This window comes from Maniola hyperantus, chromosome 6 (assembly GCF_902806685.2).
Source record: "Maniola hyperantus chromosome 6, iAphHyp1.2, whole genome shotgun sequence".
NCBI classification, from domain to species: Eukaryota; Metazoa; Arthropoda; class Insecta; order Lepidoptera; family Nymphalidae; genus Maniola; species Maniola hyperantus.
This window is the reverse complement of record NC_048541.1, coordinates 5,877,750-5,890,013: the sequence shown is the minus strand read 5'-3', so window position 1 is coordinate 5,890,013 and position 12,264 is coordinate 5,877,750. Positions and strand designations below refer to the sequence as shown.

The 12,264-nt window shown below is 39.1% G+C and overlaps 1 protein-coding gene across 2 annotated transcripts in view; it reads right to left on the bottom strand.

The window, feature by feature from the left end:
- Positions 1-12,264, bottom strand: part of LOC117983295 (neurogenic protein mastermind-like) — a 40,008-nt gene that overhangs the window by 11,794 nt on the left and 15,950 nt on the right. For both annotated transcript variants that reach the window (XM_034969796.2, XM_069499145.1), the window contains exons 3-4: positions 9,812-10,564; positions 3,532-3,655 (exon numbers count right to left, since the gene is read on the bottom strand). In XM_034969796.2, the coding sequence (XP_034825687.1) occupies positions 3,532-3,655; positions 9,812-10,564 (877 nt within the window). The remainder of the gene's footprint in view (positions 1-3,531; positions 3,656-9,811; positions 10,565-12,264) is intronic.

The window sequence follows — 12,264 nt, the reverse complement described above, 5'->3', positions numbered from 1 at the left end:
CCCGCATACCCGCACCCAAGCAGGGGCTGGGTGGGTGTGCGGGGCGTCCCCACCCCGATTGCCATCTCAACCTGTCGCGCACTATAACTATAACCTACGTAGGCAGCTTCAAGATTGTGACGTTAAATAATATTTTCCTTATCAACCATAGCGTTGACTAGGGAAATTGAAAGATAACAAGTTTAAACGAAATAATAGGTATCGACACTATCGACGTTTACAAAAACGAGTTTGGATTATTTCGTTTCTGAAAATTGGATTCGAAAGATATCTTCAATCGATTCATATTGACGTTCCCAACATTCCTACCAATTTTTAGCTCTATGCAAATTATTGTAACCTTGAATGTCTATTTTGACCGGACTATAATATAATTTATATCCCGTAGTGTGAAATAAGTTTTAGTTATTACGTACCTAGGTACTTGTACGATACAACATCGTCTACTCTTTAAATACAATCGGTACTATACGCCCGCGTCGTCGTCGGCACCTAGGTAGAGGATACTGTAAGTGTACCCCACTCGATTTCGGTTCAGCAATTGGTAGTTCGTTAGTAAGGTGATTTTGAATTTCAATATACATAATACAATAAATAACTGTGTGGATTAATTATGAAGCACTCGCTGTCTACGAAATATCACTCACAAATTATATAACCGAACAAAGTTAACTTTCCTGCTGTTTGATCACGCAACTAGAGACTTGTAACTGTTATTTTGTGGCACAGCGTTGTGACATTATTGTATCGCGAGTTTGGTAAATTATTTAGCTATTATAAAGTTGTAGAGTCCTGCCCAGCGTTATAAAATAAAATAGATAGTTAGATTCAGTACCTACTACCACTTTTATAAGTTACAAAGTTTAAAAAAACGACGATGTAATGTACCTGCGCCGAGATTTTATTTTTAAATGGATGGCGCGGAAATAGCTCAGCCTATCGCCATGTTTTGTAGGCGCAAATTAGCAAGATCTTAACGTCAAGCAATAAGGTCTGTATTTCATTGGTGTACAATCGGTTATAGTCGGCGTTAGGTTGCGCTTTTCTGCGCAAACGAATTTTGCTGATATACAACTTTTAAAGTAGTAGTACCTTGAAGAGGGAACGCCCCGCACACCCGCACAGTCCCCGCGCGCACCCGGTGCGGACGAGCGCAGCTGACGTACGGGTGTGCGTGGCGTCCTCCCGCCTTATACCGTGATTGCTATCTCAACCTGTCGCGGACTATACAAACATAGCTTGCATCCCGGAGAAAAACATAGGCGCTTTATGTCGGAAAATCGAAGTGTTACTACAGCTCATCATAATAGTATTATAATAAGCTAGATGGATACGCATAATAGTAGTTTATGAAACGGTTGCATTTTCAGTAATATGTAGTATCACACGAGTGTTTTAATATCTAATTATGTAGAGTTTCATACACTACTTTACCTAAACTCATATTATCTTAAAATCCAAAAAATAAAATCTTGTTCACATATTTTGTGAAATGTCATAAGCTTTTCTTGATTGCAGGAAAAAAAAAATTGATGCAAAATTATTTACTGCATAGAAAAAGTTAAAAGTCGCTGAAATTAGAATAGAAAACAAAGAAACAAAACAAATGTCGATTTTTTGACATTTTGATTTTAAGATAATATGAGAGTAGATAAAATACTTAATAAGCTAACTGCCCAAATATCTAAAGATGGAACTGCAAGTATAAACTTATCAAAGACTGCATCTGAAAGCGCAGGTACAAAAAGTAAAAAAGAACGCTTTGATCGGAGTACACCACGTATCATAACTAAACAGTAGCACAAAAAGAACTAAAATCACTTATAAAGAGAACGCAATAAAGACTTCAATCTATGTCATCCCCGAAGCGCGCCTGGCGCATTCTCGCAGATCGTCAACCTCAGAGTACCCTCCCCCCGTTCACAGATCAACCTAACTAGGGTCGCCAACCGTACAAGTGTTTTAAACAACAAAAATTTGGTTGTTTAAAAGAACAGTTTTTTTCCAACTCAGACAATATATTATAGATACTATTGAACTATAATAAGGGTCTGCATACTATTATACTGTTGAAGAAATATAAAGTACACAAAAATACTATACTATACTCCGATTTTTAATTCCGTGGAATTCTGACATTTCTTAATGTTACCAGAGATAAGATAGTTCCCACAAATGAGGTAGCAAATTGAAATAAAATGTAACAGGAGCAAAAAAAATGGTTATGGATATTAGGGATTAAATTTATAAAGGCGTAAGTTTTTATTAAATCATTAATTATTAATAGGACACTATTTTAATACCAAGTGCCACACTTTATTAAATCAACTTCAAAACAATTAATGAGTTAGGAAAAAATCAACAGATCACACGATTTCAGGTAATTTGGGGTAAAATCGAACTGTAGGTGGTGACCCCGTTTTTCATACAAATAACCCCCCTGATGTACATATAAAAATGACAACGTCAGAATTCCACCGAATTAAAAATCAGAGTATAAGTAGATACGTATATTTCGATTGAAATTGAATGGATCGATCTCCAAACAAATTCCTCACTTTGTAAAAGAAGGGGTGCAAATTCCCTAACAAAATTGGCAACAGAAACAAAAGAAGTCAAATCCCCACAGAAATTGATGTGGATAAAACTTACAGTACGTACAAAATGACTTCTCACGCGCCATTTCAACTCTATGGGTCAACTGTCATGTCAAAAGTAAGGACTAAAATCGTATTTTTGATATTAAATTTTTTACATGAAGCTAAAATGGCGCGTGACAAGTCATTTTTGAGGCATTATAAGTTCTAACGCTTACAAGGTATAATTTTTTTATAGCGTATTCTGCAAAATACTACAAACAGCCGAAAAAATGTAGGCAGCCCTAAACCGAACGGCTACTGCAGTTTCAAAGCTACCACCAGGCTTAACACGTCAACATAAGGTACATTTTCATCCATGTTAGCGACGACACTTAGAACAGGCCAGTATGTGTTCTACATACCCCTTGGTGCATTGTACTGAGCGTGTGTTATGAAAAATAAACTATGCACGCAACGTTATGTTGTTGCTTAAACCTATATTGGTTGATGCGGTGTTAATATTATATCGATCGAGCTCCATTCTATACTATCCTCAATAATCCTTAAAACTATACCGGATTATACAAAAAGTATGATACCTAAATGCTAAGTAGGAATATATTGAGTAGGTATACGATATATGTAGTATATTTCTACGGCAATACTTGTTAGCTCACGGTTCTGTATCCAGTCGACGTTAGCCCGACTAGTTTCGAACCCATCCGGGGTCCTTTATCAAGGGGGTGAGGGCGTAGGTATACGATAGCCAAAAACGCCCATCAGCAAAACCAAACGACCGGAAACCGCGCAAATTCCAACTCCAAGTTCCAGATTGTCGACAATAAATAATCGATACATAATTTTAAAAAAAATTTAAAATTCGAATCGATTTATTTTAAAAGGTGTTAAAACCTAAACAAGAACTAGGTAACTGCTAAGATCTATTTTTTACCTTGATGGTGTTGTGGCGAAGGGGTCCCCTGATGCTGGAAGGTTGCGTACATGCCCTGCTGCGCGGCCGCGGACACATGACCGCCGCCGCTGCCGCTCACCTGCATGTGCTGCGCTGCAGAGACCTGCCGGACATCGAGATTTATTATTATGGGCTCAAGTGTTATTGGACCTTTTCGACGGCAACGTACCCATCGCGACTTCTAGAAGTTTAATACAAGGAGCGCGCGTTCAAACCGGTGATCTAACTTTTACAGTGTGAAGTTCCTCAATACGTCCTTGCACATAATTTACAATTTGTAGTGGTTTTGGAAGTCGGTTTTTTAATTATTATTTTTGTATCCATACTTCCATACTAACATTATAAATGCGAAAGTGTATCTGTTTGTCTGTCTGATAGCTTTTCACGCCGATTTTGATTAAATTTGATAGAGTTAGCTTACATCCCGGGGAAGGACGTGGGCTAATGCTAATTTTATGCCGGAAAATCAAAGAGTTCCCACGGGATGTTTTTAGATAAAGATGATTGTACTTACTTATTATCTTACTACACCAATTCCTACCTACGGTAGGTAGGTATCTACTTACCGTTGAACTTTATAAAGTGCCTAATATTTACTCAGCAGTTGATTAACACCCAATCAATAGAATTAAAACATTTTTACGACCGTATCAACGGCAGCATCTATTTTTATGGTGGAACCTGTTTTTGCGGATATCTATTTAGGTAATTGGAATGAAAATATATTATGTGGTGAGTGGTCAGGTTTAAACGCACACATTAAAATCTATTTAATCGGTACCTCCATACCTAACTTGAAAACATCAGGTAAAAGTTTACTTAAAAGAACAAGTTCTACAACGTTCATACATAAAGGAAAACAACTTTTATCCTAATCAGGGAATTAGGAAAGTTCTTAATTTATATACCATCGTTATTTATGCGAAAAAATACGAAATAAATATTTACATTAGTCTGCAAAGGAAGAATTTTTTACTACAAAACATTTTTGGCTAGTAACTGTAGTTTACGTAAAATGATAGGTCTGAAGTGTCCCTTTCACAAAAGGGTCCTCTGCGGAAAAGTATAACTAGCACTACGATAGCACTAGATTATCTAGAACTAATTTAGATACTGTGTACAACAGAGTGAGCAGTGTCACTACAAAACATTGATTTCTAAGCTTGTATGCCTAATTCTTTTGTGCCAGAGATTTGGAGCTGTACCATATTGTGCCTATCAAAATCTAAATCGTACCTAGCCTACACGTATCGATCGGACAAATGTTCGAGTAATCTATGTCCATTCTACTTCTGGGGGTATACATAATCCTTTAAATCCTCTCGATTAGCATTGCGTTTATCGAGGCACGAAATGCCTTCACGGGTGACAGCTGCCAGTTTAAAGACATGGGCGGTCCAAACATCGGGCCGAACGACGACGTGCGACGCGCAAACCAGTTCTGCGCCCCGCACCGCTCCCTCGATCTGCCACTCGCCGCGATGTAATATGCGTAATAGCATAGCCCGCTAAGCTGTATTGTACAGCCAGACGAGCTAACGGAATCGCTTATCTAGTCGCGCATCGCCTTTCCGCGCGCGGCTGAGGATTGCTATCACGACGCGCACCTACAATAGCTAACCGACGACGATGTGAAACCCATGTTGAGCTGAACTGGTTTTCCGTTATATTATGTAGGTACCTCGCTTGAGACCGAAATAGATTCAGGTTTTGCACTGTTTGAATTTAGACGGATTTTAACGGAAAATAACTAGGTAACCTTTAAGCACAAATCGGTAGGGATTGATTAGGGAATTATAACTGATAATATGACACAGCTGCTACACTTTCTTTTCTATCAGTAGGTATCCCTATCCCTGTGTCGGGAAGAAATCTACGTAAACTAGTACAGTAGATCGCATTATTGCACTTATATAAATTAATTATGATATACTTACCTAGTATAAAATGTACAGGTGGTACAGACAACAGAAGAACGGTTGGTTACATTACTCAACCTTTTTTGCTATTCGTTTTAAGTAGGTACCTAGTAAGTACCTCTACCTACCTAAAGGAAAACATTGTGATGGGACATATCTACATGCCCGAGAGTTCTCCATAATGCCCTACTTCTAACTTGCAAAGTTTATTTGAATAAAAAATATTTCTATTACAGAAGTCATTGATTCTAGATATTCTAATGTCTAAAGGCTGCCAATCCGCACTTTACAGCTTTACACCGAACACTAAGGCACTGGAAATGGTCAACAAAGACAGAGAACTCATGTCCACTTAAAGCGTCCACTATCATGCGAAGAAAGCCAATTCTCATTCCCAAGATTAGTTTTGGAAGGACGAATTAAAGGCAAAAGGGCTCCAGGTCGCCAAAGACGCAAATGTTTGGACGATATAAGAGGGAGGACGAGGCTAAGTTACCCAAAGTTAAAAGAGGCGGCATTAAATAGAGAAGCTTTTCGCATGATGATGACCTCCAAACTTCGTTTCGAAGAAGGCACGTGATGATGATTATGATGATGATGAATCCGCACTTGACCAGCGTGGTAGACTAGGGCTAAACCCTTCTCATTCTGAAAGAAGACCCTGATCTGAATGATGATGATATACAGACTAGCTCACCCAGGCGTTTGAGGCTCAAACTTACAAGCTCCAAGTTCAGTCAATCAGTTTGTTAATCACCACTAAATATTGAGACGGCGCGCGTAAGTCGTAACGGTCGTAACCAATCTTTAGTTTCACAGCTAAGGAAAGCCCCGGTAATGATTTTGTTGGGTCGTGACGTCACGGATCGCTGGTCTATCTAACGGTTCGTATATAGTACGCCCACGAGCCGACGTCACTCACACCTACAGCTCGGATCAAGTATAAAGTTCATTCTATTATTAAACCTTTAAGTCAAATGGTACGAGTACCTTAGCCAAAGGTGCCATATTAGTTTTCAAAAAAGTAAATCAAAGTTATTTTACTAGCATAATGATACAGATTACAGACGATGAAGATTGAATGGTCGTGCACGAGAGAAGGCAGTGCTTTTTAAACAAGTTCAAAACTGAAACCCTACCCAAATAGTTCGTACCTACTACCTATTATTTTCATAATTATGTAAATAAATATGTACCTAGGTTACAGTTCATGAGACAGACGGACGGGCGGACGGACGGAAGGACAGCGGAGGCTTAGTAATAGTGGCCCGTTGGCCCCCTTCAGCCTAATTTACAGACATTAAGTTGTTAAGTAGTTAACTAAATTTTAACTTAATTTTAAGTGACATAATGCTTGTAAACAGTGATTTTAGTAATAAGTTGCAAGTTATAATTAGGTCTTCAAGTAAACAAGTAGAATAGAATTTTGTCTATTTTTCGGTTAAGTAGCCGCGCGCTCATTACCCCGCGCAACCCGCGCCGGTCACTACAGCACGTTTGGGTAGATTAAAATAAATAAATGTAGTAAAAATAGATAGGATAAAAGGTAAAATTTCATTATTAATTCCTTCTATGACATCGCTGAGAACATAAAGTACCTACCTATTACAAAGTTTATTATTTCACGCACTTCGCTGTTCATCTCGGAATGAACTTGAGAGCTATACTAAATTACTTAAATTAATATATTTATAGTCTGGATGCGTGAAAACGCTTACTTAAAATTAAGCCGCTTATAACTAACTAACTTAGAATTTAGTTAATGACTTGAAAACTTAATAAGTGTAAATTAGGCTTTAGGGGTATGGAACGCTAAAAATGTAGTCAGATAGCAACACATACGATTACGAATGCATGAATATACCGATAATATTACGAGTATGAATCTACATACGAAGTATATGTACAATATAGGTACACATAGAAATAGAGCACTTTTAATTAAGGGAGTGTCGAGATGAGTGTGGGTGGGACACGTGTTCTCGATGCAGGAAGTGAACGGACGGGAGGCTACACTTTTTATTCCATTCAAATGTTCTGATGTCATCCGTCGCCGTATAGTGCCATACGTGTTGAGTGTTGTTATCATTTTGGTGTTCATATCCTTGTAAATACTATGTAATTTTTTAGCGGTCATTGAAGCTAATACTGCTCTACTAACTATACAGCGTCAATCTTAGAGAAAAGAGTATAGTAGTATTTAGTAGATAGTTTTACATAGCATCGATCTTAGAGAAAAGAGAAACTTACATAGAGTCCGAATTCCTCTAACATAGATTCCATTTGGATTTCAAGTCTATCCTACCTACTATCTCATTGGAATCATAGCGTCGATCTTAGAGAAAAGAGAAACTGAATTAATAGTTTTACATGGAGTCTGAATTCCTCCAACATAGATTCAGTTTAGATTTCAAAGGTCTATCCTACTATTTACTATGCGTACTGTAGAATTTTTTGTGCCATATTTGGTAGTAAAATGTTAAAAATGCATAATTTTATTATAATAAGATTAAGAATTAAGTAAGTACGTACCTATGTGCCGACTTCGTGTATATTATTAACTAAGTCAAACATGTGGCCTTAGCACATTGAGGATTGCGAATTCTATTTTAGACTTGTTTATATTTAACATAATATTACGTCATTATAATATACTGAAGCTTATCAAAATTTTAGTACAGTAGCTACAGTAATTTAGCTATTAGTATTTAGTAACTTTCTACTTTGAAAAATATAGCTTATTATTATTGTTTACTTTTCGTAGAGCGATTGGTGGAATTCTACTACAATTAACATTGCAATTTTGATCAAAAACCTCTTTAACTTGTTAATACAACAAAAGAAGTAGACGCCTCGTTACCTATGTATTCAAATTCAACCGTTTATTATGGTTCCGTACCCGAAGCCTCTGCTGTCCGTCTATCTGTCAACAGGCTGTACGTATCGCATGAACTATAACCGTAGAAATTTGAAATTTTCACTGAATATTTATTTCTGTTGCCGCTATAACAACAAATAATAAAAACGTAACTTCGTGTGCGAGTCCGACTCGCACTTGACTAGTTGTTTATTTAATGTTACACATTCCTACGAACCTAAGCGCTATAAGTAGTTTTTAGTTGACGAATATATTCAAAAATGTTAATATTATTGTTGTTTGTTTATATAATATGATAACAAATGAATGCAATGTAATGTATTTATATAGTATAGGTACTTTTCAGTTTCCACCCACGCGGGGCGCCTATTTTGCGATAGCGAATAGGTAGGTCAAACAAGCTGTGCTTCGCAGCATGGTATTCCTTCTACCATTTGTTCTGAACCATGGAAATCATTATCCGATTTCTTTAGAGATCATTTCAGGAATCGATCTATACCTACTTCTTTATATTATAAATGCGGATGTTCATACATTCGCATTTATAATATTCTATCTGTTAGCTTTTCACGGTGCAGCCCATCCGTTTAATAGATTTTGACGTTTGGTACAGGCATAGCTTGCATCCCGGGGACGATGTATTCTTAAGAGCCTAAATCTACGTGGACCAAGTCGCGAGCATCATCTATTTGGTACCGAGATATACATAAGATCCTTTTTTAACGGAAAATCAAAGAATTCCCGCGGGATTTTAAAAATCCAAATCCACCCGGACGAAGTTACGGCATCAACTAGTAGTCTTAAACCCTATACAGTTGTTAGTTAAAGGTATAGACACGAAAGAAGAAGACGGCATGGATAGTCGCGTCGCACCCGTTTCTAACCCTTCGTAAAGTGTCCGACTGCCGCCACTCGGCAGCGCGCGCAGTCTGCGCCCGGTCGATACTACACCAGACTCCCATGTTTTTTATGTCCTTTCACGTCACGAATTGCCCAATAAATAAGACTTCCAATTACTAAACGCAATTCGTTGCAATGCGTTTTATGGAGTGCCAAGAAATGGATGAGGATTCGCCCATGCACATAACATAAATAAAGTAATATCCCTCAGTCAGTATCAGACTATCAACCCATAAACACGGACAATATTATAAGGTATCCTTATCGGAACCGATCATCTCTTCATATTGAAAATTTTTACGCGCGGAATTGAAATTGTGGCGCTCTATAGACAAAACGAGGCGATTTCGTTAGCGTTTTGAAATATTAGACGGTTTTCTTTTATGATCCACAGTATTTAAGATTAAACAACACTATACTTCAGATTCGGGTGGGTAGTTCTAATGACTATATTTTCAGTGGCAAAAGAGCAGCCGGCCATAGGAGGATAAGATAGGTAGTCGGGTACTATAACATAATGATATTATGCAAAACATGATACTAAAGTAGACAGGAAACTTACTTGTAAATTATGATGAGGCTGCGACAGATGCAGCTGCTGCTGTTGGGACATGTGCAGATGCTCGAGAGGCGGCTGCGTCGGCCGCGGCCGGTAACCGCCGTAGCCGCGGTAGCGCGCCCAGTCGCCGCCCGTGGCCTGCTGGTGCTGCTCCGCCATGTGCTTCAGCGTCTGCGCCGCGGGAGACATCTCCCCGCCGCCGTAGGGCCGCGGTGCCGGCTCGCCCTCGGACGGCTCGAGACCTCCCATACCGCCTCCCCCGTTAAGCTTCCCGCCATCCAGATCGAAGTCTTTCATTAACTCAGGGTACTCAGATATCTCGGTGATGAGATATTCGAACGCATCGTCTCCATCGTCCTCGCCGATGAGGTCGGCGAGGCCGGGGAAGGCGGAGGCGGCGTCGCGTTCCAGGGCCGCCGCACACTCGTCTAGTCCGACGAACTCGTCGTCGGCCACCTCGGATTTGCATTCGGCTTTGCATTCCCGTTCGCAGTCCAACGGGGAGGGCACGCGCGGCGGTTGCGAAGGCGGCGGCGAGCCGGATGTTTTCACCGCGTTGGCGAGGGCTTTCACCGTCACATTCGTTGAGATCTGTTGCGGTTGGGAGTCCGCCGCGGAGGTGGTGAACTCGAGCTGCTGCACAATTTCAACGGAGAACTTCGTCAGTCCTTCACCCGTTCCTCCTCCTGTGCCGCCGCCTCCTCCGCATTGCAGCTTAGCCGGGGGCTCGTAGTCACCACAGCCAAATTTTTGTTGCTGGAACAAACATATTAAATTAATATACTTACATAATAATATTGATAATTGATATAAATAGCAAAGTGTACCTACTGATAAAAAATTAGGTATAACTACTGTATAGTATATATAGATATTATAAAAATATATACTATGCTGGCTGTTATGATAACAATTTATACCAGTGATATGTACCAACTTAGTTCTTTATATAGACGTATAAAGTATAACTAGATATATTACTTAGCGACGCGGACTTAGCGTAACGTAAATGGCCCGGTCAATTATAGACAAAACATTGTAAAACAATTCAAAAACTCAAAAGGATGTGAAAAAGTTAAAAATACATAATATATTAATTATTATTGTGATACAATTTACAATCTCTTTTGAACTGTCATCGTTGACCAGCGGGGTGATTCTCTAACTCAGTGTCTAACACTGAACGATAGCCACAGAGCTCATTTTTTAATCCGTTGAAGGTTTTCTACGAAAAAATATTTTACTACCACCCAGTGAAGCAGCAATGTAGAACCAACCAACCTCGGTGTCTATCATTCTGTGTTAGACACTGAGTTAGCGAATCACCTAGCTGGTCTGCATCAAAATCAAGCCGTAATAAAATTACCTATTTCAAATGATATTACAAATCACTACAATTCACACATTCCGCATAGACGTCATCGATGTTTGCGAATTCAAATTCTAGTCAGCCAGACCTTGATATAATATCACGTGTGCAAATATCACACTTGCTGCTAAACGTGTGTTGAGTATATACCCACTAACTATAGAGCTATCAAGTGTTTGATTCGCAAGCTAATACTGCACTGCACATGCAATTACAACTAAGTACCTGCCAAAGTACCTTCTCATTCTACTAACATGTAATTCACAACTTTATTATACAGGACTTTTACAGTCTCGTCTGTAAGATTTTTTGAATAAAACATTCATTCATTCATTCAGTCAGACAGACAGACATGACGAATCTATAAGGGTTCCGCTTTTTGCCATTTGGCTACGGAACCCTAAAAATGGCCTATGATTGTTTGATCAGTGTTTCTAAGCCGCAAGCGTACCTACTTAGCAAGTATTCATGAGTTCATTAGAGAAAACCTTAAAGTTTTAGAGCGATAAGACTGTCTTGTGGAAAGTGTGGTGTCTCGGAGGTCGCCGTAGTGAACGGTACGAGACAATACGAGGCGATGGTTGTGAAACCGCATAGTTTGCACAACTACACTGCGCAGCCCTATCAAGCTACTAATGCGCTACACAATAAGATCTACGTATACTTGCAAGTACAATTGGATACGATAATCTGAAACGATTGTCTGATTCAAATAACGAATCGAGCGACGCGCGACGGGTCACTTCGATTTCAGAGCCACGCGCTCGGAACATATGGATGCATAGTCAAATGAAAACATTACTTTGATGACGATACACAAGTACATGGCCGATAACTGGTATTTGCATATAGCAACCATGCCCAGCAACAGTTTACAGTTTTAATAAACCAGTGAAGATAGAACCAGCACTGTAACTAAAACTCTGTCTAATATAGCTGTTTATAGTAGCACTTTGAGCAGTACGTTCAAATGTTAGTCACAGTTCCTCCTTGTATATTATAATCTATACTTCCATCCATATCCATTCTAATATTATAAATGCGAAAGTGGTGCTTGCATCCCGGGGAGGGCAATAGGCTAGTTTTA